Source organism: Drosophila innubila, chromosome X (genome assembly GCF_004354385.1).
Source record: "Drosophila innubila isolate TH190305 chromosome X, UK_Dinn_1.0, whole genome shotgun sequence".
NCBI lineage: Eukaryota > Metazoa > Arthropoda > Insecta > Diptera > Drosophilidae > Drosophila > Drosophila innubila.
In genome coordinates this window covers 2,197,639-2,224,737 of record NC_047626.1, presented here as the reverse complement: position 1 = coordinate 2,224,737, position 27,099 = coordinate 2,197,639, and the positions used below count along the sequence as shown (strand labels likewise).

General features: G+C 32.2%; 4 protein-coding genes across 4 annotated transcripts; 3 read left to right on the top strand and 1 right to left on the bottom strand.

Annotated features, from left to right (window-relative positions):
• Positions 1 to 174: 174 nt before the first annotated feature.
• On the bottom strand, positions 175 to 1,933 carry LOC117791566. The gene has a single exon (XM_034631356.1). It carries the CDS (start codon positions 1,902 to 1,904, stop codon positions 270 to 272), a length of 1,635 nt encoding a protein of 544 aa, XP_034487247.1. The 5' UTR covers positions 1,905 to 1,933; the 3' UTR covers positions 175 to 269.
• Positions 1,934 to 2,739: 806 nt separating this feature from the next.
• LOC117784610 (serine/threonine-protein kinase ATM-like) lies at positions 2,740 to 4,887 on the top strand. Its single transcript, XM_034622403.1, has 5 exons — positions 2,740 to 3,019; positions 3,076 to 3,184; positions 3,250 to 3,429; positions 4,230 to 4,453; positions 4,516 to 4,887. Exons 1-5 carry the CDS (start codon positions 2,822 to 2,824, stop codon positions 4,885 to 4,887), a joined length of 1,083 nt encoding a protein of 360 aa, XP_034478294.1. The 5' UTR covers positions 2,740 to 2,821.
• Positions 4,888 to 5,386: 499 nt separating this feature from the next.
• Positions 5,387 to 8,805, top strand: LOC117784600 (serine/threonine-protein kinase ATM-like). The gene is made up of 6 exons (XM_034622392.1): positions 5,387 to 6,487; positions 6,542 to 6,722; positions 7,791 to 7,966; positions 8,044 to 8,170; positions 8,340 to 8,723; positions 8,777 to 8,805. Exons 1-6 carry the CDS (start codon positions 5,387 to 5,389, stop codon positions 8,803 to 8,805), a joined length of 1,998 nt encoding a protein of 665 aa, XP_034478283.1.
• Positions 8,806 to 8,973: 168 nt separating this feature from the next.
• On the top strand, positions 8,974 to 26,479 carry LOC117793355 (serine/threonine-protein kinase ATM). The gene is made up of 17 exons (XM_034633660.1): positions 8,974 to 9,100; positions 10,171 to 10,303; positions 10,366 to 10,659; positions 11,691 to 11,991; positions 12,052 to 12,431; positions 13,229 to 13,426; positions 13,497 to 13,644; positions 14,618 to 15,023; positions 15,110 to 15,269; positions 16,574 to 17,080; positions 18,005 to 18,310; positions 20,726 to 21,713; positions 22,855 to 23,022; positions 24,249 to 24,625; positions 25,452 to 25,704; positions 25,883 to 26,128; positions 26,188 to 26,479. Exons 1-17 carry the CDS (start codon positions 9,027 to 9,029, stop codon positions 26,367 to 26,369), a joined length of 5,121 nt encoding a protein of 1,706 aa, XP_034489551.1. The 5' UTR covers positions 8,974 to 9,026; the 3' UTR covers positions 26,370 to 26,479.
• Positions 26,480 to 27,099: the final 620 nt, after the last annotated feature.

The following is a 27,099-nucleotide window of genomic DNA, read 5'->3' as shown; positions in this document are numbered from 1 at the left end:
AGTTGACTTGCTGAAAAGTATAACTAATTATTTAACTATCAATTCAATCAAATTTTTTTTTGTCAAATTACTTTCTTGACCCTATTATGAATCACATCTTTTAAATGGATCAACCTAGTTATAAATGATAAATACTTTATTTGTAATACATATTTATTAATAATATTGATGGCAAATGTGATAAGCAAAAGACAAAATAAAAAAGTTTAGGATTTTTGTAATCTTAAAATTAAGAGATATCCAATAATATTACTTATGTATGCATGTATTTAAAATACTACATCAATTATATTCGTGTCAGCCTCATCCGAATTAAGTAGCGTCAATTTATTGACTTTGGTGCCAAACATAAATAGTTGAATAGGAAGCGGTCGATGATCTTGATTGTCTTGTAGATTCAAAACAATATCGTGAAGAAGCTGTTCGGTGAGTGTCCAGCAGTATTCAAGATTTAACACTCTTAGTTTGGGACAGGCAAGGATCAGTTGGAGTACACCATTGTCCGTAATTTTCCGATTATCTTTGATATTGATTTCTGTCAAATATTGCAAGTTATGTAGCGACTCTAAGCCGTGATCGGTGATCACATTACCGGCTGGCAAACTCAGTGTACGCAATGCGCTCAGCTTTCCAATCTCTGGAAGGATATCGTCATTTATACCACATCCAGTATATGAAAGTATATCTAAATGTTCCAACTGCTGGGACCTAAACTTCACCAGCCATGTCATTAGGATTGGAGGTATTACTTTCATTATTAGTTTCTTCAGGTTTGGTATCCTTGCAATGTGATGATAATCACCAACCTCGTTATTGTCGCAGCCAATGGAGAGAGTCTCCAAAGATTCACAGCAATTGTCGATAATAAGCTGTTCGAACAATGGGGATTTGAGAATAAAGTCTGGTATGTGTAAGTTTTTAAGTTGCGGTAGCTTGCGAAATATTGAATTCAACATTTCCGGGTCCGACATTGATTCATAGTTTCTCAGAGTCAATGACTCAATAGAACTTGGTAAATAAATCAAACCCTTTGCAGTTAACATACCATTAAAGGAAAGATCCAGTTCCTTAAGCTCATTTAAATGTTCGATCGCTTGCAGATCGTCATTTCTGAGGTAGCATCTAATTAATTTCAGATTTTGAATACTATTTAGATTAGCAAATATTTTCAACATGTTGTACGAGGTAAATCTGGTGTCCCAGATTGTCATTGACTCTAAATTAATTAAATACTTTTTAATTAAGTTGCACACAATGTCACAGTGCTGCTCTGGTATTCTTCCTTCGATTTGCTTTACATTACGTCCGGAAAGTTTAAAAAAATCACGCAATTCCCTTGCATTCATTTCATAAAACATTTCAAATTCGATAGATTTGTCCAGCGTGGGCGACATTTCCTCATAAATTTGTCGATGACGAAAACTGGTGCGGGCAAATCGAACGCGATTAGATATCGATAATTGTTCGAATTGATGAGCAAGGCCTTCATCATTCGGTTCCGTAGTGGCAGCATCTTCAGTGGGATCCACATTTTCCGAATTATCCGGTATTTTCTCGAAATCTGGTTGATACCAACTATAACTTGGCTGAACTGTTATACGGCATCTCTTTATATGATGGAACTTCTTCTTCAATGCATTGGCAGCATGAAGAGGATTCTCAAAGACAACGTAGCCAGTTCGTGCTCCATTCGCAAAGTCATCATCGTTAGTTCTTATAATTTTATTTTCACTCGAAAACAGATGCAATTGCTTAACACATCCATATTTCTCGAAATACTTTTGAAGCTCCTGCTGCTCCAGCTCCTCTCCGGAAATCACTAGAAACAGATTCTTCACCAACACATGATCCTCCGTGTAGAACACTTTCTCTTGATTATGATAATATTTTACTTCAAACGCCATTGCACGATTCTCCTAAGGTTGAAAAGCTTTTTAATTTGAAAAACTTTAAACTGCGATTATAGCAATTTAAATAACAAATAAATAAGTAATGGACAAAAGGTGATGGTGCTAGTTCAAAGCTTACGCTTATTATGTGGTTAATTTCAGAATATTGTGCGTTTTATGCGTTATATAAACACGACCAATAATCAAAGAAAGTAATGTTTCACTTATGATTCTTTTGTTCGTCATAGTTTGAAGTATTAATAAATACGATCGTCACAAAGATATTATTCATATAGTTTAAGTGAAAGGCACGTTATGCTTATCGAACTGTTATCGATTGCTCACACTGTCATGAGCCAACGCATTTGAATGAGACCGGCAGTTTTGGCTATTTTGGTTTTTAATAGCTATTTCTGGCCGTTTCCCACTTAAAAGTTGGCAACACTCGCTAATTTTATTTTCTAGGATTCAAGGCTGCCACACATCTAAGAAAAAGAATCACAATCTGTAACGGCGAGCAATTCCATTTATTTTTAGTTATTCAGTTATAATTTGGCAAAAAATTAAAAATTTAATGATTATTTTTAATTTGAAATAAGATGAAATAAAGGTGAATTCCTTTTACGAAAGGCACAGGGGAAAAAGCTCTATTATTTAATTTTATTTCAACCAGTTAAAAAAACTCGACAAAATTCTAATAAAATTCTGCCAAAGCAAAATCTAGCTTTAAAGCTCTAGCAGTTTCATAGTTTGATAAATTTCGATAGTTGATCACAATATGGACAACCAGTTTTTGTGGCGGCAGGACAATTAAAACAAGTTGGCAGCACTGAAACTACATTTGTAAATCAGCGGTGTCGTCTCGGTCTCCGTCTCGGCCGGTAGTTTCTGCATTTAAAGTTGTTTTTATAACAGAAAGTGCAGTCGGCAAGATGAGCGGACTTTTAAATGAAATACAACGCATTATTTGCGATCTGGCTTCCGATAAGCCAACCGTTCGCAATAAGGCAGTGGAGCTGCTGGACCAAAAGCTGAACACTTCCCGCGATGCCTTGCATGCAATATTGGGCGGGAATCAGGAACTTAACTGGACTCAACTATTTCACGCCATTAATGGAGCAATTCTCAAGGTCAGTCAACTGATTGTAATAGAATAAAAATATAGTACTTAAATGTTATTTAACAGCATACAAATAACTTGCAAGAAGCGCGCGAGAAAAGCTACAAAACTCTGTCTGATAAATGTTATTTATACGGCAATGTTTTACATAAAATAATTGAACATAATTTGGAGGGTATGTATGATTTACATTTAATAGTTGTGTATATGTTTAATGATTAATAATTCGTTTGCTTGCAGTCGGCAAGGGCAGAGGTGGACACATTCTGGCCAAGTCAACGATCTTCGATGTCTTTGAAAATGGAGTTAAACAACGAACTCTTGTCAAACACTTTGGCGATCATTTCCTCAATCTGCTGGACAGAGGCATCTACCTATCACCCATCTATGTCTGTGATCTTAAAGTCAGCGAATATAGTCGTAAGTTACTGCTGTAATAAGCCTAACAAGATTAAAGGGTTATTTGATACCCTGTATTCAATATTCGACTGATTGTTCCTACGACGGCTATATGATATAGTAGTCTGATTTGAACCCAGTTTAGTTAGGATGTTCAAGACAGTGCCAAATGCACAATCTGCGAGTTTTGTTGAAATATCTCAAGAGACTACAAAGTTTTTCATACAAAAGGATCATTTTTATTGATCATTCCTATGGCAGCTATATGATATAGTAAACCAATTTGAAGCAAACTTGGTCAGAATGTATAAGACAATAACAGACACAAAATCTGTAAAATTCGTTGAAATATCTCAAGAGACTACAAAGTTTCTTATACATAAGGATCATTTTTACCGATCATTCCTATGGCAGTTATATGATATAGTAAACCGTTTTGAAGCAAACTTGGTCAAAATTTATAAGACAATAATAAACACAAAATTTGTAAGTTTTGTTAAGATATCTCAAAAAACAGCAAAGTTTTTCATACAAAAGGTATATATTCTACCGATCATTTCTATGACAGCTATAAAAAATAATGATCCGATCCTGTCGATTTTGACATAGGTGCTGTCTGCTGCCAAAAGACGCAGCTGTACCAAGTTTCATCAAGATCGCTTCAAAACTGAACGACTGATCGACATGGCTATATTGAGTTAATTTCTCGTCTTGATCAAGAGTTTATATTTTAAAAGGGCTCAACCACGCCTCTTTTAAGACATTATCTTTTTCTGACTAATGTATAATAACTATGTATTTATTGCCTGTTTATTTTTCAGGTATTTTATCCTATCTGTTTGAGTTGAACATTGAAAACGATGAATTCCTGCGCTCCAAGATATTCAAATGCATCACAAAAACTGTGCAACTGGCACAACAGCGAGTGCAACTCCATGCGGATCTGGCGGATTATTTACCCACTCTGAGCAGCTACACTCAGGATGAAAGAAATTCGGAGAGGCGCATTGAAATTGTGCGACTTTATCATTTATTTTTAGTCGAGGCGAGTTTGTACTTTCCATCAATTTGTATAAACTATTAAGGTTATTTATTATATATTCACAGCTGTCGGTCAACTATCATCATAAGCTTTGCATTCACATGCAGGAGATTTTACCCAAACTCTGTGATTTCCACAATGATGACACATTCCGCGACGACACCAAGAACATATTGTTTGAGTGTGTTATATTATCGCTGCATGCCTTGTATCCCAAACTGAATAGCCAAGACTTTAACACATTCCAAGTGCCCATCCACCAGAGTTGGCCCCAAACAATGCAGAAATTGAAAACCATTATTGACATGGAGATCAGAAAGAATTCCGTTGGACGCAGCAAGTTGACACAACTTATAGGTGATAAATTCTCCGAGAAATTTCTCAAAATGTCTGCGTTAATAATGTACATTGTAAGAGAACTAAACACCGAAGTTTAACTATATGATTCCTTATACGAATGTCGAAAAATATTACACAGAATACCAAAATTCGCAAGGAAAAATTAAAAATCCCAAACAAGGAAACCAAAATTATTAATACTTTAAAGAAACTAAAAACGAGGAAAACAAAAATTAGGAAAAAAAAAAAACGGAAAACAAAAATTTGAAGAAAGAAAATTGAATGAGAGCTAATAATGAAATATTTTATTAAAAATCGCGAGAAACAAAAACTGCAAAATCAAAGCTACTTTTCTTAGTTGAATTTCATAATTTAGTTTTCCAATTTTTTTCAAAATTTTTACTCTGAATATTTGTTGAGATGAAATTTCCAATTTTTATTTCTATTTTTTTTTTACCTTTTTTGGGTTCCAAAAATTTTATCTCTGTTTTTTCTTCTATTTTGTAATTTTTTCAAAAAAAATTCGGAATTCGTATGAGGTATCTTACTATATGATTTTGATAATAATAAACATGTTTTTTGCAGGTTTTCTGGCACATGGATACGGTAAATCCCTCAGACGCTGAGAATGCGCCAAACAAACGTCTTCGACTTGACCAAATGGACAGCATAATCCAATTGATTGATAAGAAGGAAACTAGCTTTAATGATATCTGGTTTGCGATATTCGCCGAGCTGCTGCAGTTGAGTAATTCCATTATAGATACGTCCAACTATCAGCAGACATTGCAAACTACGCTGGATGTACTGCTGATCTATGGCAATGGCAAGAACTTGAGAAATGTGCGTTTGTGCCTCATGAGTATACTTGACAAGGAACAGGAGCTGCTGCAAAAGCAAGCTATACCAATTGATTTTTTATATGGCCACTGGTCACAAATTGCCACACATTTGATATCAGATACACGTCCAAATGCTGATGTTGTGCTGGAAAAACAAATCATATTGCAATCGCTGATCAGACACAACAAATTAACACCTAACAATTGTGCCACATTATTGCAGAGCATTCAAACCAATGAAATGTTGAGGCGTAATGAATGTATTACAACAATACGTGATATATTCATATACGCCGAACGTTGTGGCTTGAATAAAGCCTCGGCTGAACTGGAGCCCATTATAAACTGGGCTTATGGCAGTGAGAGGAGCAGTGCCACTCAAATTATATATAATATCGCTGCCATTGATGTCAAACTGATGGCAGATACTTTTGCCATTGGCATTATTAATTTCCTTGATGAACAGCAATTGCAGCAGCTGTTTAACAACTCGTCAGAATGTCAAAAGACCTGTCAGTCTAATCTTCAACTGCTCAACTACAAGTACAACAAACAATTGGTCTGTTTGGCTGCGGAATTTCAAGGGAAACTGCTGCGAATTAATCGTATCAATGCTGAAACGGAGCTGGAGACCAAAAACTGTTTATTTCAAAATAACTATGAGCTTCTAATGCGTCTGCTGAATCTGCCGACCAGCAATGAGCATACGACAACAGCCATAATCCGTAATCTCAAGTGTCTATACAAGTTTATCTGCACTATGGAGCGATTACTGTACTACAAAGTCTTCAATGCCGAGAATCTGGTGCAGTGTCCACTTATAAAGCGCATTGGTTTATTTCTCAGTCACATTGAAGTGAGTTTTGTAATGCATTTTGATAAATTCTTTATCTCAATACTTCTACAACAGTTTCAGTATAAAGCAAATCAGCCGGAGAGCATGAATGATAATGATTTACGTGATATTCTGGAGCAACAGATTGCCGTGATCGATGTGTTCAATTCAAATGAGATACTGCTACAATATTTGGAAAAACAGCCCATCGAAATGCTGCTGGAATTTATTGGCGCGCTGCTAAAGCACAATTGTAGTAAGAATACGTTAAACAAATGGGCGACTACAGTCGAGCACGCTCTATTAATTTGGTCAAGATATCTCAAAAAACAGAAAACTTTTTCATACTAAAACTTGATTGTCGACTGATCATCTCTATGGCAGCTATATGATATAGTGGTCCGATTTGAACCAATTCTGGTCAGGATGCATAACACCAACTTACATGCATATTCTATTAATTTGGTTAAGATGTCTCAAAAAACAAAAAACTTTTTCATACTAAAACTTGATTGTCGACTGATCATCTCTATGGCAGCTATATGACATAGTGGTCTGATTTAAACCAAATCTGGTCAGGATATATAACACCAACTTAAATGCATATTCTATTAATTTGTTTAAGATATCTCAAAAAATAGAAAACTTTTTCATACTAACATTTGATTTTCTACTGATCATCTCTATGGCAGCTATATGATATAGTGGCCCGATTTGAACCAGATTTGGTCGGGATGTATATTAGCAGCCCAGATATATATTTTGTCAGATTGGTTGAGATATCTCAACAAACCAAAAATTTCTTCCTACTAAAGCTTCATTTTCGATGTATCGTTCCTATGGCAGCTATATGTTATGGAGGTCCGATCCAAAAATAAAAAATAACTTGATATGCGTACGGTATCCAGGAACCTACATACCAAATTTGAATTCTATAGCTCTTATAGTCTCTGAGATTGACGTGTTGAAACAGACGGACAGACAGATAGGTCTAGATCGACTCGGCTGTTGATCTTGAGCAAGAATATATGTACTTAATGAATATGTATATATATATATATATATTACATATACATATACATACATTCTGCCAAACACATAATACACTTCTTTGCCCATTTTTATAAAAACCGGAATGACACTGGCTTAAATTAATGTAATACTTAAACTAAATTTGTCAATACTCCATTTCAGTTGCTTTAAGGTTTTAAACATATTTTTAAGCACAAGTTTAGTTAGTTTTCAATAAGTTCTGTTTGCATTTAAGGACTAACATTTACTTGTAAGAATTTATAATAATTTAATCAACTTTTTCCACTTACAGGCGCTCGAACTGATCCTATAGAAAGTGCAGATCGTGCTGTTATGATTAAATACTCGCTGCATATACTCGGCAGACTGTGTGCCAATAGTTCCTATAGCACCGATGCCTTTCGTCATATATCCTCGAATGTGAAGCAAGCTCGTCATCAATCCGCTGAAGTTCTAATGGTCACAAAGGTGATTTTATACACACATAATAATAATCAAATAGCAAGCAAAAACTAATGCAGTTTTTCTCAATATTTGTTTCATAGATGCTGTGCAGCTGCAAAAGCTTAACATCTGAGTCTATAGAATGGCTGGTGGATAAACTGAAGAGTCTTTTTCAGCATTTTTATACCAATGTGGATGTCATTAGTGAATTGGTTGAGCATCTTCCTAGTAAGCAGTGTTATGCCCTTGCAGAGGGTACTAAGAATGTAGACTTTGTTGTTTCTGGTGATATGTAAAGCAATCGCATAGATTATGTACATTCTGCAAGGGTATTAAATAACCTGAATATCTTGTTTAGTTGTAAATTCTGTTGTAAAATGTCTTCTTCTACTTTTAGCTATTTTTTATTTTGTTTACCATATGGAAGATCTGCTGGATGATATGATGATGGCCATGATCTCGCTGCTAAAACTAGCCCTAAAAAAGTCGTATCCAACGCAACTGGCGATCAAGATTGTCAACTGTGTGGCTGACATAGCGCAACGTTGTCCCAATATTTTTGAATTGGAAAACTTTGCCATCATTTGCATGTCGGTTGCCAAATTTCTGAGCATGCCAACATTGGAGGTGCGTTTGGCAACAATCTCTACACTCAGTTTGCTGCTAAATACGAGTTATTGTATGCCGGATCAGGAGGAGAATGCAGTTAACAAGTCGGAGCGACATTTGGAGTTTTGCAGGCAGCTTTACGACAGCATCGAATGGAATAAGTTCCTGGCAAGTCGATGCTTTTGTTGTATAGCAAACTTCTTCTCATTTATTTAACACTTGCAGTTCATTGTTGGAGATCTGGAACAGAATAGCAATGCGGTGGCCATTCAGACATTGGTTGCTTTCTTTGCTTTCAGCTCGTTTCATCAGGAAATCGTGCTGGAGCATCTGTTGATCTATATAGCCAAGCATAAACTAACTGAGAGTGGGTTAAAACAATTAAAACATATACACGTACAAAATTGTTCAAGACTTTTTCCTTGCAGCTGATTTTTGTGCCTTTTCAACCATTGTGCCTAATTATAAGCTGACAATGCGACAGCTAATGAAACCCTATGCGGATACACTGTTAAACAAATTCAAGTCACTTCAGGGCTCCATAATTAAGTAAGTTGCACTGCAATTAAATTTTGATAAAAATATTAAACCGGGAATGGTAAATATGGATTATTTTGTCTTTATAATTGAAAAAATCAGGGACCGTAATCATTATAAGTTTTATTTTAAAAATTTCTCTTTAATGATTAATGATTATATAATGATTTTTACGATTTTCTTCAACAATAATAAACTATTGTTGAGTTTTATTTTGAGCGAAAAAAAATAAGAATCATTTTAAATCATAATTTTTTGAGTTCTATTTTTTTGATCAAAAATAATCATTATTGTTGAAGAAAATCGTAAAAATCAGAATTTTAAAAGTCATACGATAAATGCAGAGATTGTACAAAACTACAGGTTTTGGTGTAATTAGTTTTTTTCTACGTCAATTAGAAGTGAGTAATTTTTTTTATATAAAAAAAATAAAATAATCATTATTTACGGTCCCTGAAAAAAATCATTCACTTCTAGTAACTTTAAAAAAGCGTAAAATATGCCAAAATTTTTCTTAGAGGATAATTTAATTTCTCCATCTTAAAATATACGATATTTATTATTTTACTCAATATATAATGATTATTTTTGAGCAAAATAAAAATCAAACTCAAGAAATAATCATTATTTTTGGGGAATAAAATAAAACTCCAGAAATAATAAAAAAAATTGTTATTTTGACTAGGAATATATATCCATTTTGTCCATATTCCTTATAAAAAGTCAAAATAACTTGAGTTTAACGTTTGATCAAAAGAAATAAAACTCAAGAAATAATCATTATTTTTGAAAAAAATATAACTCACAAAATAATAAAAAAAAAAAATAATACTCAAGAAATAATAAAAAAAAAATTATTTTGACTAGGAATATATATACATTTTGTCGATATTCCTTATAAAAAGTCAAAATAACTTGAGTTTAACTTTTGAACAAAAAAAATAAAACTTAAGTAATAATTATTAATTATTTATTTAATTATTTCAACTAGAATGATTATTTCTTGAGATTTAAGTAATTCTTATAATGATAACAGCACCTGGAATAAAAAATAATAAACACTTTAATCTTTTGTTTTTTAGTTTTCCCTTTTACTTGTGCTACAATTCGAAGGATGCGTTTCTCAAGGATCATGCCAAGAGCATTATGGCCTATACTTACATATACAACAAACCAGAGGATATTAGACGCTATAGCAAATATATACAAAATGAGGTAAAAAAACAGTTTTCCTTGCTTCTGCCAAACTTTAAGATTTTGCGACTTTGCTTTTCAAGGAATACGTCAACATTATTAAGGCCTATTTAATGATATCATTAAGTCATTGCGATGAATCTCAAAGTGCCGAGTTCCAGCAACATCATGAGAATCTCCAACAGAATCTATCCGAATTTCAAGTGAAGCCCTTGGATGTGCCACTCAATGCCATGACACTTTATTATACAATCCGACTGCTGCTGGATGAGAATGAATTGGCCAGGTTATTTGGCTCCACAGTGCATTGTAATAGAACCGCAGCTTGGTTTAATGTTGGCAAGGAATCGCTCTTCTCTGCGATGTCTCTACATTTGGTGAGCATTCTAAAGCCTGAGTAACTTCAATCATCCATAACTTTATTAAAACTAAACCGATTTTTAAACGGAATGTCATTTTGATCATGATTCGGCCTCTTTATATATTCTGCATTTAAATTTGATTAATTTTGTAAAAAAAATTATTTTCCTCTAAATCTTGGTTTCGATGCCAAGGGTCCCCCCTTTGAATTTCCAAAAATTGAAAATTTTAAATCTCAAGTTTTCACTTTTAATCAACTTCTTATACCATTATTAGTATAAAACAACACTTTAAATTTAATTCTGAGACCTTTCATTTTCTTGTCAAAAATCATGTGAAATTGTACAAAAATTTGGACTTGTTAAGTGGCTAGATCCAAAGTCGGACCAACTTCAAGTTTGCATAACTTTGTCAAAAATGAACCGATTTGGAAACGGAATGTCATTTTGATCATGATTCGGCCTCTTAATTAATTCTGCATTCAAATTTAATTGATTTTGTAAAAAAAATAATTTCCCTCTAAATCTTGGTTTCGATGCTAAGGGTCCCCCCTTTGAAATTTAAAAAATTTTAAATTTTAAATCTCAAGTTTTCACTTTTAATCAACTCCTTATATCATTATTAGTATAAAACAACACTTCAAATTTATTTCTGAGACCTTTCATTTTTTGGTAAAAAATCATGTGAAATTGTACACAAATTTTGACTTGTTAAGTGGCTAGATCCAAAGTCGGACCAACTTCAAATTTGCATAACTTTGTCAAAATTGAACCGATTTGCAAACGGAATGTCATTTTGATCATGATTTGGCCTCTTAATTTATTCTGCATTCAAATTTAATTGATTTTGTAAAAAAAAATAATTTCCCTCTAGATCTTGGATTTGATGCTAAGAGTCCCCCCTTTGAAATTTTAAAAATTGAAAATTGAAAATTTTAAATCTCAAGTTTTTACTTTTAATCAACTCCTTATATCATAATTAGTATTGGTTCCTATATCTTATACGGAATCATGTAATCATCAGTTTATAATGTTAATTCCATTTATAGAGCGGCAGTCGTTGGTCGCGGGATAAGCGTATTCAGAGCATGTCGGTGCTGATGTTCGAGCAGCCACAGATCCTGATTGATCTGCTGACCACGCTGAAGACTGATTGCTATGAGGCGGTGCTTTCCAGTCATTTGTTGCACTGCTTTTTCCTTTACTGCACTGTGGCGGATGCGATGCTCGATGCTGTCAAGGAATTGGAGTCGACAGGCAGCCATAATAAGAATGCCACTTTACTGGAAGTTAGTTGTCCTTACTTTGTGCGGGATATTTGGTTCTTTGTCTGTCGTTTTCTGCTGCACAGTGAGTTATTATATATATTTATATATAGCTTATATTAATTCAATTTTTAATTGCTTTCAGCTAAATGTGCACAATTGCAGCGAGCAGGATTGAAATTTCTTGGAATTATGCATTCTAAAGAAAGTTTTGCATTGCACGATAGTTCAACACGTTTGGATGAGATAGCCAAGCTATTAATGTCCTTAACCCAGCACATGGAGACCAAGCAATTGAGACAACTGGCTTCAACAGCATTGAAAACATTTATTGAAGTCCACAGGCAACAACTCAATATGCAAATCCTGCTGGAGGAGAACTGCGAGTGCGAATATCTACAGTCGCTGCAACAGTTAATTGACGCCGATCTGCCAAGAGTTGGTGGCCTAGGAGTCGTTGACTACATAAGGGCATTCCTGAAACCCAATCGACTAGACGGTCGTCTACACGGACTGCAGGAATATGTGAGTATTTCCCAGAAATAAGAGATCTATTATTTTATTTATTGTAATTATACACGACTAAAAACAATCGTCACCAAGTCAAGTTAAAAAAAAAAATATATATATATAGAATATACAATATAAAATAATAATATAAAATATACTTCAACTTTATTAATTAAAAAACATTTAAATTAATATTTAATAAAAAATAACTAAGACTGAGTATACAAAACTAATCAGGGACCATAACTGTATTACGTTTTAATATACAAACTGCAATTTTACAATTAATTAAAAAATTGTATTTAAAAGATACGAAATTAAAAAAATCTACTTAAAAGTTACGAAATTATACTTAATTTTTATTCTAAAATAAATAAGTCATTTTCTATTTTTATTTTGAAATAGTTATTACATTAGATTTAGATTTCATTTATTTTTTATCCTAGTCAAATTAATAATTTAAATAAAAAAAAGTTTATAAATAAATAACAAAAAATTTTAAATAAAAAAAATTAAATTTTATTTTTAATGTTGTATTTTGCCATTAGATAAATTGTTAATAGAAAAATTCTACAAATTCAGCTAAGAAATGGTCCTCATTTATTTTCCATTTTTTTTTAGATCGCTGATACAAAAAATAATATTCCTTTTAAATAAATAAAAAACATTATGATTTAATTTGTATTTTGCCTTTTTGTACATAAAAATAAAATATAAGAACTGGAGATGATTTATACTATATATAACTCTTAAATGAAGAATCTTAGAATTTAATCAATAAAATATTTCTCATTTATTTCCCATTTCTTAAGATTGCCGAGCACAAAATGGAGCTGCAACAAGAGGATCAGCTGCTCTTTCAGCTCATCAATCGGCTGATTCGCATGGTGCGGGATTCACCGAAGCAGGAGAGCAGCATGGATGCCCTCAAGTGTCTAGCCGAGATTGGACCACTGAAAATGCAAAACAATTCGTATTACTTTCAGACCGATTTTGATGCCTTTGATCAGGTGACAAGACAGAAAATAAAATCATTAAACTTATTAAAATATTTAATTAAATTTATTCCGTTTCCTACAGTCCAATGATGAGCCAATGGATCAATTTATTCGCGTCATTATGGAAACACTGGACAAGCAATTGTTCCACTTCAATACCAGCACTCAGAAGGCGCTCATCCAGGTGGCTGGACACGTGGTTAACAGCAACAGTGGCGCCAGATTACACGGTTTGTATTTAATCCTTTCCTATTTCTCACAGATTCCATGGAAAAATGTCTAAAAATAATACTAAGAATAGCAGGATTTGCAAATAAAATTTAGGAAAACAAAACTAATAACCATTGAATATGAAAATAATAATTTGGAAACCAAAATTAAGCATAAATATAGGGAATAGGGAATTTTAGAAATTAGGACTACAAAATTGAAGGACAATAATTATGAAAAGCTTAAATCCTTTATATGTCTTTAAAAACGCGCGATTCTTAACAAAATATTTTGAATTTTGGTTTTTAAATTATTTTTTAACATCTATCTTTTATTAAACTCTTTGTCCTGACTGACTGACTCACAAAACTCAAAACCATAAGGCGTGGAAAGTTGAAATTTCTACACAACATAGCTGAGACAAATTCAACGTAAGATAAAATAGCGTGATGAGAAATTCAAATGGGAAGTGTGTCAAACTTGGGCTCAAATTCGAATGCGTTATTTAAATGGGAAGTGTGTCAAACTTGGGGTCCGAATTTCTATTGAATCTATTTCAGAATTAATCTAATTGCTACTAAAGTTTAATAAATTTGTTAAGATTCAGAAATACTTTTGAAAAGGAACCAGCAAAAAAAAAATACAGCTATAATTAAGGAGGAAATCGTATGAAATATTTGATTTTACAAATTTTTTAAACAAGCAGGTTTATGAATTCAATAAAATCAAATTGCTACTGAATTTTAATAATTTGTTTAAGTTTACAATTTGAGTAGAGTTGTAAGATTTCTGAGGCGTGTACATGAATCTATTTGAAATCTTGGTTCTTTCAAATATATTTATCTTTATTAAATTTACCAATTTTTGTACTCAGAATATTTTTTATAATTAAAATTCCTTAATTAAATTTCATTTATTGATTGATTATTATTATTGATCAATTGATTTGAATTTGGCGTACTGTTTCTCACAAATTTCCGTTTTCTCTTGCAGTTATGTATCCGAATTTGCGCATTTTTTACCAGAAGCGCAACAAATCGAGTTTTCTAAACTCCTTTCAAGGCATTCCTGCCCTGGATTGGGTGACCATGCTGAAGTCTTGCGAGCATTTGGACTACGAGCAATGGATGTGTGCCTTTATGTGTCGAGTGTTCCAGGCCTGTGGCTGGCAAGGATTCGATGCATTTGCCGCGAATTCATTTGAATTTGCCTTTGCCTGCCTGCAGCCATTTATAAAACTGCTGCTGGCCAACAAGGAATTGCATTTGGAAAGTTTGTGCTCCATGCTCGATCATTTCTTTGCCAGATTCTGTGAGTTACATCTGGGAATTTATCAGGAGAAGCGTGCCATTAAACGATTTCTGTATATGTGTGAATGCATTCGTCTCACTAACAACTGGTATGTCTCTCTCTCTCTCTCTGTCTTTCTAATTAATGATTGCTTTCTCTGTTAAACCAACATTCCCTATTATATTCTTGTCACAGGATTATTCCCATTAATCTCAGCAATGCAATCATGGCCAGCAATCATTGTCAGGCATATTTTCTCAGCATTATGTATTTGGAACTGTGGGCCTGCGAGATGAGGAATACCCCAAATGCTGACATTCTCGACGACGACAATTTTCAAAAGTCGGCGAAAAAGGTAAGAAAAATCTGCATTGAAATTAATATATTATTTTGAAGCATTGCAAATTAGAATTCTAATCAAGAACTGTGAATGAAAATTATCTTGTTTATTTTGAGTCTGTAAAATAACAGAGTTGCTAGAAAACAAAAAAGTGCATATATTTAAAATAGCCGGATCTTTAACGAAACAATTTTCAAATTTATCCAGCAGTTGAGCTTTGAAAATAGACAGAAGTAGCTTTTATATAGCTAAGTTGGCAACACTGTGTGAGCAATCGCCTGTGTGAGCAATCGATAACAATTCGATAAGCTTGCCCAACACTGCTTCAAACTGTGACTAACAAAACAAAATATCGCTGCAATAATTCATTCTTCAATTTTATGTCGTGTTTAAAATTAGTTGAATTTAATGAAAGCTATTTTTTTTTAAACTTGTTCTAAGAAGAAGAGAGCAGAATAGAAGATAAAATAAAATAAATGTGTTTGTTTACATATTTTTGTGAATTTAATTTCATTTAAGGATAACATTTAAAGTTTCTTGCATTTTTAGTTTTAATGATTAATTACTATGTATTGTTTATAAACAGTGAATTTTGCAAGCAAAATATTATTAAAAAGTCGATTAAAAAGTATTTTCTACGCTGTCTTTTGTCATTTTGTATTTTCGCGCTTTAATTTTAAGTTCACGAAATTAGAATCTAATCTAAATATGTTTCGAATCAACCTGAACCAAATGAACTACAATCAGGAATTTAGTTCGACTATTTTGACTTTTTATTTATATAAAATAAAATTTAATAAAATATGTAGTTATCTTTATTTTTGAAGACTAAATAAAACTCAAGGAATAATAATCATTATCTTATGATTTTTTTTCATTTGCTCAATAATAATGATTATTTATCGAGTTCAAGTTGGGTTAACTCAAAAATACTGATAATATCGTAAGAAAATCAATAAATATTAAAAATAATCATTAAAAAGTATTATTTATATTAAAACTTATAATGATGACAGTCGCTAATTATTATTGCAAAACTTAAAATTAATTCTTACTTTTCACATAAATATAAAAAAAAAACTATATAATCGATTTTATGTAAATGGAAATGTTAAAATAATAAATTGATTTTTTTTATTTTTGAAGAAAAGAGAAATCTTACTCACATATTATTATTATCTACAACTGTATTATTTGATTGTATTATAGTGTCTCTGATTATAGTTTTTATTTGACCTGCTTTTATTTTACATAAAAAAGTTTGTTAGTTGTTATTTGAAAAATGATAATAATGCAGTAATTCATTTGCTTCTCTTTAGGCCTATGAGTCCATTGGCTGTCTGGATGCCATGTCCGGCTTTTTGAATCCCCTACGTTCCCGCGTCGATTATCTAAGTTTGAATAACAATCTATTTGGCTGTTGGCTGGAATCGGATAATCTGGATGTGCCCAACAGTGAGCTGTGTATTAGCATTATGAAGAGCAATGGAATGTTGTCGTTGGCCAATCTCCAGCAGCGTCGCCGACCACAGGATGAGGTCGACTACGAGATACTCTGGCGTCTGGGACAATGGGATGAGCTGGGAGCGGAGACTCAACACAAGCCGAATACATCCAAGAATATGGAACAGGAGTTTAATAAGCAACACTATTTGGCACTGAAGAGCATTACGAATCGGGAGGAAGAGAACACAGTGTCGGCTATTAAAAATGCCTATCATTGTGTAATGGCTGTCCTGAGGGACATCAGTGTCGAGTGTCTACAGTCTGTCTACAAATATATGACCTGGTTGTGCACTCTACAGCAGGCTGAAGACTTTTCTCAGGTCTGTGCTGCAATCAGAAAATGATATTGCACTTATTTTATGATTTCAAAAGATATTACTCAGCTTACGAATATTTTTGAATGAAAATTGGGGAAAAAAAAACCTAGAAAGCATTTAATTTGGAAATAAATATATGGAAACCATATTTAGGATTTCTGTTATTAGAAAATTAAAAGTAGAAAAAAAATATAAGAAAAATAAAAATTAAAATAAAATTAAAAAAGAATGTTAGTAGGAAATTAAAATAACATTCAGCAATAATATAACATTTATTTTATGATGTCAAAAAATATTACTCAGATTATGAATATTTGCAAATGAAAATTGGGCAAAAAAATAAACCTAGAAAGCATTTTATTTGGAATTAAATATAAGGAAAGCATTTTTAGGAATTATGTTATTAGAAAATTAAAAGTTGGAAAAAAATATAAAAAAAAATTAGAAAATCTAAAAAAATTGTTATTAGGAAATAAAAACAAGGAAACCCAAAATTAGGAAAAATGAAAATCAATCACTTAATAACATTATTCCTAATTTTAAATTTTTCTACAAACATTAATGATAATTTTGGACCTTTAAATATTTGAAAAGACAAAAAACTGTTATCCGGAAATAAAAATAGGAACAACCAATATTAGAAAAAATTAAAATCAATCCCCAAATAACATAATTCCTAATTTTCCGTTTATTTGAATTTCCCTATTATGTTTTCCCAGTTTTTATTTCCTACAAACATTAATCCTCATTTTGTCGCTTTCTTTTATGAGTCTTCCCAATTTTGTTTTCCAAATTTTTGTATTCTAAACATTTGCCTTATTAAAGATTTAATTTTTTCTTCCTTTTCTTGATTTCCTAAAATTTTTTGATTCCTTGAAATTGGTTTAAGTTGCCATATTTTATAATATTCACTCTAATCCATTGCAGATTCAATTCAGCGCACAGTTGTCAACGACACAATTGAATGAGATATGCAACAAGTGGCAAACGGAATTGAATCTCACCTATGGCAATTTCAACTGCAAGGAGCACATACTCTCCCATCAGATAGCACTCTTTAAAATGGCCGGAACTCGGGCCAATCGCCGTATTCAGCAGTATTACAAGCAGAGTCCCGTGGACATGTATCTGCTCAAGTGCATCGGCGTCTGCAAGGATGCCGGCAAGTTGAATATGGCCACCAAATATGTGGCAACGCTGCGTGCTCTGCCCAACATCAAGGAGTCCACAAAGGTAACTCTTTTAATATCCCACCACACTTAAAAGCAGGCACCCCAAAAAAGTGTTATGAGTTTAAAAAAAAAAAACCGAATCTTTAAAAATAAACTTAATTAAAAGGTTATATTCTGATATAAGTACATACATTTCGGAATGCAAACAGGATAAACTTTTTCGCTCAATTTTTACTATACAAATTATTTTACACACTTATTTTTTAATTTAAAAATAATTTATAAATAAGCAATCATTTTAAATTTTTATTATATTTAGATTATATTGAATTAAAAAAACATTTTTATTTATTTTTTTTTAACGATATAAACCGACTGAAATAATTAACCCTTAACTGAAACCTTTACCGAAATCAAATTATATTTAAACAGCAACCGAAAAATCTAAGTCATTCAAACCGAAATAATCGTTTAGTAACCGATTCATTTGAAACGGTTAGTTTTGGTGCAACAAAGATTAAATGCAACTAAGATTTTAAGGATTTTAAATTTTAGCATTGATTTTTTTCAATAGAACTGTTTTGTAAGCCATATTTGATGTGTATATATTAACGTTTTTTAAAATTTTCTCAACTATTTTTTTTTACGATTATGATTTTTGAATTAAAACTTTTTTTTATTTAAATCAAAAATAATAATTATTAAAAAAAAGTTTTTAATAAAAATAAACATCAACAGCCGAGTCGATTGAGCCATGTCCGTCTGTCTGTCCGTCTGTCCGTCCGTCCATTTGTTTGAACGCGTCGATCTCAAAAACGATATGAGCTAGAGACTTCAAACTTGGTATGTAGGTTTCTGGATACCATAGGCAGATCAAGTTTGTTTTTATTTTTAATCGGACCACTATATCATATAGCTGTCATAGAAAGGATACATCGAAAATGAAGTTTTAGTATGAAAAAGTTTTTTGTTTGTTGAGATATCAGAACCAGGGACCGTAATCATTATAAGTTATATAATAAAAATTACTTAGTAATGATTATATTTTAATTTTTAACAATTTTGTTTAGTGATAATAATTATTTTTGAGTAATTTTATAAAACTTAATCCGTAATCATTATTTTTGATAAGAAAAAAAATAAAACTCAAAAATAATGATTAATTATGATTTTTACTTTTTTCTTCACTGATAATAATTATTTTTGAGTAATTTTATAAAACTTAGACCGTAATTATTATTTTTGATCAAAAAAAAATAAAACTCAAGAATAATGATTATTTATGATTTTTATTCTTTTCGCTCAAAATAAAACTCAAAATTTAATTAAAGCATTTACTATTGTACATGTATATATTTAAAGTAATTGAAAATACGTCATTACAAATAACAGCACCCTATCGACAACAGCAATTGCAATTGCAATACCTGTTATGTGTTAATAACAAGTAAAAGATAAGGAGAGCTACTCATAGTCGCAACGAATTACGAAGAGATCCGTAGTTCGACTGCTTGACTACGCTCATGCGTTTGTTTAATCTATTTTAAGAAGTGCTTATTGTATGCTGCAATCGTTTATGCATTGACACATATTTTTTGGTGATCATTCTTAATCGCTTATCAGGATGGGTCGCAAGCGTAATTGTGTTCTGCGCAATTATTTTACATTCCAAGTGGAAAGTAATGTTTCGGAGTGTAAAATATGCAAAGTGACATTCACTGGCAACTATTTGAATGAAGAATAAGAATATAAGAATAAAAATCATTTGAAATATATAATAAATAAATTATTTAATTTTTTTTAAAAAAATTTTAGAAAAAAAAAAATTATGCTAGGAGGTAGCTTTATATTCCATTTATAATAATAAAAAATAATATTGGCAAAATATTTAACCCAGAGGCCGTAAGTTTCTGTTGAGTTTTATTTTGAGCGAAAAAAATAAAAATCATAAATAATCATTATTTTTTAGTTTTATTTTTTTTTGATCAAAAATAATGATTACGGTTTAAGTTTTATAAAATTACTCAAAAATAATTATTATCAGTGAAGAAAAAAGTAAAAATCATAAATAATCATTATTTTTGAGTTTTATTTTTTTTTTGATCAAAAATAATGATTACGGTTTAAGTTTTATAAAATTACTCAAAAATAATAATTATCATTGAAGAAAAACGTAAAAATCATAAATTTAAAAATCATGACGGAAACGCAGAGATTAAGAAAAAATAAAGATTTTGGTGTAAACCATTTTTTTCTAGGTTCACTAGAAGTGTGTGATTTTTTTAGTTAAAAAAATAAAAATAATCATTATTTGCGGTCCCTGATCAGAACCAAACTGATAGAATATGCTTCTGGGCTAGTATTATACATCCTGATCAAATTTTGTTAAAATCGGTGTACTATATCATATAGCTGCCATAGGAACAATCGGTTGAAAATCAACTTTCATTACAGAGTACCTGGTTTTCTTTTATAGATATCAGCTTTGCTGGAGGATGCGGATGTGCATGTGAAGACTGGGAATTACCAGATAGCGAAGGCGACACTGCAGCACGTGGTGAGCAACAGTGAGTTCCAATATTGTCTACAGCGAGTGCCGGCACTGCGGATGCAGGGTGAATTCCTGCTCAATTCCAATGCCCAGAGTTTGCCCTACATCCTGAGTCACAATTTCAACAAGTCCATCAAGCTCTTGGATCAATTTGAGCTGCATAAATCGACGTTAATGGCAAAATATCCCGATATTTTCAACTGGTCGCAATTCGGCACATTCGTGAATGATAATCGAAAGGCAGCACATGCGGCTATGGCCAAATATGCGGATCGGGAGTATCAGCAGTTGCACAACTATCGCAATTCGCAGGAATACAAAATGATATCGGATATAATACAACAGAATCGAGAGCTAGCCGATACGGTTTCCCAACGCGAACGAACCGATCGTGATCGTCGTGTGGGCGCCATTCATTTGAATCGTTTTGCGAAGCACGACGAAGCCGAACTCCTCAAGATCGAGGATAATCTCACGGAGCATTTGTGCACAGCCGTCGAGCATTATATTGCCTACTGTCAACTGGATGCTGGCTGCTCCAGTGCCGAGATCTATCGCATTATAGCGCTCTGGTTCACCAACGATCAGAACGCCAAAATGCTGCTTAAAATCAATGATTTAATTAAGAATGTGCCGAGTTACAAGTTCATTTGTGCGCTCAATCAAATGGTTGGTCGTTTGAACTCCAAGAATGCCGATTTCCATCGCGTGCTCGTCGAGGTCCTGGTGCGCTGTGGCCAGGATCATCCGCAGCAGACCTTCTATAAGCTATATCCCTTGGTCTATGCCTTCATGGATGGCAGCAACAGCAATACACAACGTGCCGATATTGCCAAAAGGATTATTGCCCAGATTTGTGAGGCGAATCCAGCGATTGTCGATTGCAATCGACAGTTTAACGCCATGTTTCCAGGTAAACTAACTCATTATAAGTTTTCTTTGCTAAACTCGAGAAATAATCATTATTTTCGATTTTTGTTATTTTGCTTATGTATACTTTTGAGCAAAATAATAAAACCCAAGAAATAATCATTATTAAATATAAAACGCAAAAAATAATGAATATTTCTTGAGCTTCTATGAGCAAAATAATAAAACTCAAGAAATAATCATTATAAAATATAAAACGCAAAAAATAATGAATATTTCTTGAGCTTCATTTTTTTTTTTTTTTTGATCAAAGATAAAATTTAAGTTGTAATTTTGAAAAACATTCATATATATTTCTAGCTTAATTTTTTACTCAAAAAATAAAACTCACGCAATAATCAAAAAAAATTTATAAAACTAAAGATATAATTATTATTTTCGATTTTTATTATTTTGATTATGAATACTTTTGAGCAAAATAATAAAACTCAAGAAATAATCCTTATAAAATATAAAACGCAAAAAATAATGAATATTTCTTGAGCTTCATTTTTTTTTTTTGATCAAAAATAAAACTTAAGTAATTTTGTAATTTTGTAATTTTGAAAAACATTCATATATATTTCTAGTCTAAATAATTTTGTTTTCAAAAATAAAACTCACGCAAAAATCAAAAAAAAAAAAAGCTAAAGATATAATCATTATTTTTAAACAAAAATATAAAACTCACAATATAATGATTATTTTTTAAGCTCCATTTTATTGATAAAAAAATAAAACTCAAGTTGTTATTTCAATTTTTTTTTTAGGTAATATGGACAAAATTTATATATATTCCTAGTCAAAATAACAACTTGAGTTTTATTTTTGATCAAAAATAATAGAGCTCCCGAAATAATCAAGAAAATAAAAATTCAGAAATAATCATTATTTGATGAGTTTTATTTTTTTTTTTTGCTCAAAATTATTGATTATTTTATAAGTAAAATAATAAAAATCATATATTTGGAGATCATAGAGAAATTGAATTTTTGGTATATTTCGCGCTATTTTAAAGTTACTAAAAGTGAATGATTTTTTCAATTTAAAAAAAAACATAATCATGATTTACCGTCCCTGATTATAATTGCCATTTTTTATTAAATATAAATCTTATATGTATTTCTTACTACTTTTTCTTATAGCGCTCATTGATTTCGCCAATACGTATCTCGTAATTGAACCAAATGGCCGACCAACCGCCAAAGAAGTTCCCGAAAAACTTAGGAAATTAAACAGCCTCAAACTGGACACTATACACTGTCCCACATTGTCGCTGTCGGTGCAGCCCAGCAAGCAATATAATATAATAAGTATGTTCCGAATTTTCAACTCAATTTTTAAAATTCAAAAACTCAATTACTTTCTATTTTTTTTTATAATATACTTTCTTCTTGACATACTTTCGCATTTTTTAAAACTTCGAACTTTAGTCCATTTCTTTTGTCCATACTTTTGGTCTCTGTCTATTTCTTTCCACTTTTTTTCAAAAACTTCAAACTATCCTAACTTTGTCAAAACTCAATTGATTTCCTTCTGTAATTTCAATTTCATCATTATTTGGCCTCTATTTATATTCAATATTTTTTCCATTACCGCTATTCTTAATACTTTCGGTGACTCTCCATTATTCTCTTACTTACACATTTTCACAAACTTCAAACTGTCATACCTCTGTCAAAACTCAACCGATTTCCTTCCGTAATATTAATTTCATCATTATTTGGCCTCTATTTTGATTCTCCATTAAAATTGAAAAAAAAATTAATTTTTTGCCTCTTCCATATTTTCCATATTTTTGATCACTGTCCATTTTTAACTTACGTGTTACGTGTAACTTCAAACTGTCATAACTTTGTCAAAACTCAACCAATTCCCCTGCGAAATGTCAATTTTATTATCTTTTGGCCTCTATTGTCAATCTGCTTTAAAATTTGAAATTATCATTTTTTTCATAACTGTCAATTTTTTAAAAATTTTCGATCAGTGTAAATTTTTTCCATATTTTCGTTTGGCACATTTTAAAACTGTCATAACTTTGTCAAAACTGTATCAAATTTGGAAAATTAAAATTTTTTTTATCACTCCCTTTTTCTATACTTTCGATCTCAGTTCATTTTTACCATACCTCCCATTAACAAGTTTTCACAAACTTCAAACTGCCATAACTTTATCAGATCTCAAGCGATTTCCTTGCGAAATGTCAATTCTTTTATTTTTTGGCTTCTATTTTGATTCTGCATTAAAATATGAACTCTTTACCTTCCTTTTGAAACATTTCAAAACTTCAAACGGTCATAACTTTATCACACCTCAAGCGATTTCCTTGCGTAATATCAATTTCGTCATTAATTGACTTGTACTTTGATTCTGCATTCAAATTTCAATATGTTTTTTCACACTTTTTAAAAAAGTGTTTTAGGAAAAATCGATATATGCAACTCGATGTATTGTTTGCTGATTGATCGACAGGTCGATTCTTTTTTTTTTCGATTTCTACTATTTCTCTCGCTCATTCGTATTCCCTAACTTCTCACAGGCATGGTGAAATGGAAGAATGAGTTCACTTTGTGCGGTGGCCTCAATGCACCCATCAAGATGTCCTGTCTCTGCTCGGACGGCGTGGTGCGTGCCCAGCTCATCAAGGGCAAGGACGATCTGCGTCAGGATGCGGTGATGCAGCAGGTGTTTGGCATTGTCAACGAGCTGCTCAAAAGCGACTCGGAGTTTATCGAGCGGAAGCTGCACCTGCGCACCTACCAGGTGACACCGCTTTCCATGCGGAGTGGCATTCTGGAATGGTGCAGCAACACTATACCGGTCGGTGTCTATCTGGTGGGTGACAACTCTAGCGGTGCGCACATGAAATATCAGCCCAACGGTTGGACCAACAAGAAATGCCGCGATATGTCAATGGTAATTCAGAGATTTCATAGCAAAATGGGCTTTTATTTTAAAAAAAACTTGTCCACAAAATGTGGATATATAATATATAGTGTACATAATCCATACGGGACTCTGCTAGGGTTTCAAACAGCGACTGTAATCATTATAAGTTTTCTAACAAAATTCTAAAAATAATCACTAGTTTTGATTTTTATTATTTTACAAAAAAATAAAACTCATAAAATAATAGTTATTTTCTGATTTTTAAATTTTTAAATTTTTTTAACCAAAAATACTCAAAAGTCAAGTTGTTATTTTGACATTTATAAGGCAGATGGACAAAATTAATATATATTTTCCTAGTCAAAATAAGAACTTGAACTCAAGGAATAATTAAAAAAAGGAAAACTCAAGAAATAATCATTATTTTATGACTTTTTTTTGCTTAAAAATACTGATTTGATCTTGAGTTTTATTTTTTTTTTTTGCTCAAAAATAATCATTATTTTATGAGTAAAAAAAAAAGTCCTAATTAAAAAAAAAAATAAAGTTCAAATCTAAACAAAAATGCTTTGATATCAAAAAAATCTATTTTTTAACAAGATAAATATTAAAACTTAAAATCAAAATTAGTTTTTTAAATACTATAAATACAAATTAAAATCTTAATTGAATTCAATGCTTTATTGAACCAAAACTCAACATTATACATAAATCGGTTACCAAGCGAGCGGTTATATCATTTCAATGGTTTCGGTTTATTTATTATGGTTAATAATTTCAATCGGTTAATATAGTTTAAGGGTTAAAGTTTTCATTACGTTTTAAATCCGTAAATTTGATTGTTTAATTTCAGGCCGCTTTGCGTAAAAGCGACTCGGTTCGCAAGGCAGTCTATGATAAGATTTGTGAGAATGTGAAGCCGGTATTCCATTATTTCCTGCTGGAAAAGTTTCCCATACCGGGTGTCTGGTTCGAGCGTCGTTTGGCGTACATCAACAGCGTGGCGACCACGTCAATGGTCGGATATGTTCTGGGACTGGGAGATCGGCACACCCAGAACATTTTAATTGATCAGCAGACAGCGGAAGTGATTCACATTGACTTTGGTAACTAGTTTAAATAGTTCATAATTAATACTCTTTGTCCTGATACACTGACTGTACATTGTCGGAACCGAACCGTCAGACCTAGAAGGCTGAAATTTGCACACAACATAACTGAGACGATTTGATGGTGTAATTAGTATATACAATTAATATTTATTTATATTTTCTTTTTGTGCAGGAATTGCCTTTGAGCAGGGCAAGATTCAGGCCACAAAGGAGACGGTGCCTTTTCGCTTATCACGCGATTTTGTTGCACCCATGGGATTCTGTGGCACCAACGGTGTTTTCACCAAATCCTGCGAGGCTATCATGCATATTTTGAGACGTTATAAGCCGGTCTTCACCACCATACTGGAGGTCTTGCTCTACGATCCTCTCTTTATTTGGGGCGTACTCGCAAAGGACCAATCTCAGGAGTCGTCCAGTAAGCTGATGACACTAAACATATAAGTATCTTTAAATATCTAAATATATATGTTTTAGAGGAATCAAAGAATCTACTGGCACAACGAGCCCTTCTGCTGGTGCAGCACAAACTGGAGGGCAGGGAACCTGGTGTCTTGGACAATACCAGTGTGGAGACGCAGGTGCAACGTTTAATCAACGAAGCAACGTTGCCGAGCAACTTGGCCTTGTTATATCCCGGCTGGGATCCATATCTATGATGCAGTTACTTGTCAGACAAACAAAACATCACTGTTATACCCAGTTGTTTTCTATACAAATAATAATAAAATGTTTTACAGTGTACTTCAACTTGATTTGCAAAATGTAACATATCTTTTTTTAATTGTAAATTTATTTTTATTTAATTAAGTAGCTAGAAAGAAAAATTCATAGCAATGCAAAAATGTATTTAGCAGTTGAACTTTGAAAATTGACAGAAGTAGCTATTAAATAGCTAAATTGGCAACACGGCAAGCTTGCCCAACACTGCTTCAAACTGTGACTCACAAAACAAAATATCGGTGCAATAATTCTTTTTTCAATTTTATGTCGTGTATAATTAGACGCATAAAACAGACAGGATTTGGCAATAAGCAGCATAATAAGGGTATGTTTTGGGCCCGAATTTACGCCTGATCTTAACTTATTTACTTAATAATAAAATTGCTTTAATCTTGCAATGGGACGTAATTAGTTTATCAACGAAAGATAACTGTACAATGTCGTCTGAAGAAATATATTACTTTAAAGAGGATTTGGCCTACACGGAGGATCATGTATTGATGAAGAAGCTGTTTCTATCGGATATTTTTAAATTTGGCTATCTTTAACGGTCAAATATTGGCCAGTGCTCTGCTGATGCTAAAAAAAAATTGGCTACTTTTCTTTAGCTATTTTGCATCGCAATTGCAGCTATTTTTCAGATATTTTCCAGCCAAACACAATAAT

Coding starts and splice junctions, on each gene's coding strand:
- LOC117784610 (XM_034622403.1), top strand. CDS start 2,822: ATGAGCGGACTTTTAAATGAAATACAACGCATTATTTGCGATCTGGCT. Junction 3,020..3,075: donor TTAATGGAGCAATTCTCAAG/GTCAGTCAACTG, acceptor GTTATTTAACAG/CATACAAATAACTTGCAAGA. Junction 3,185..3,249: donor AATTGAACATAATTTGGAGG/GTATGTATGATT, acceptor GTTTGCTTGCAG/TCGGCAAGGGCAGAGGTGGA.
- LOC117793355 (XM_034633660.1), top strand. CDS start 9,027: ATGCGACAGCTAATGAAACCCTATGCGGATACACTGTTAAACAAATTC. Junction 12,432..13,228: donor TACACGGACTGCAGGAATAT/GTGAGTATTTCC, acceptor CCATTTCTTAAG/ATTGCCGAGCACAAAATGGA. Junction 15,024..15,109: donor ATTCGTCTCACTAACAACTG/GTATGTCTCTCT, acceptor TTCTTGTCACAG/GATTATTCCCATTAATCTCA.
- LOC117791566 (XM_034631356.1), bottom strand. CDS start 1,904: ATGGCGTTTGAAGTAAAATATTATCATAATCAAGAGAAAGTGTTCTAC.
- LOC117784600 (XM_034622392.1), top strand. CDS start 5,387: ATGGATACGGTAAATCCCTCAGACGCTGAGAATGCGCCAAACAAACGT. Junction 7,967..8,043: donor AAGTTCTAATGGTCACAAAG/GTGATTTTATAC, acceptor TTTGTTTCATAG/ATGCTGTGCAGCTGCAAAAG. Junction 8,171..8,339: donor ATTGGTTGAGCATCTTCCTA/GTAAGCAGTGTT, acceptor TTCTACTTTTAG/CTATTTTTTATTTTGTTTAC.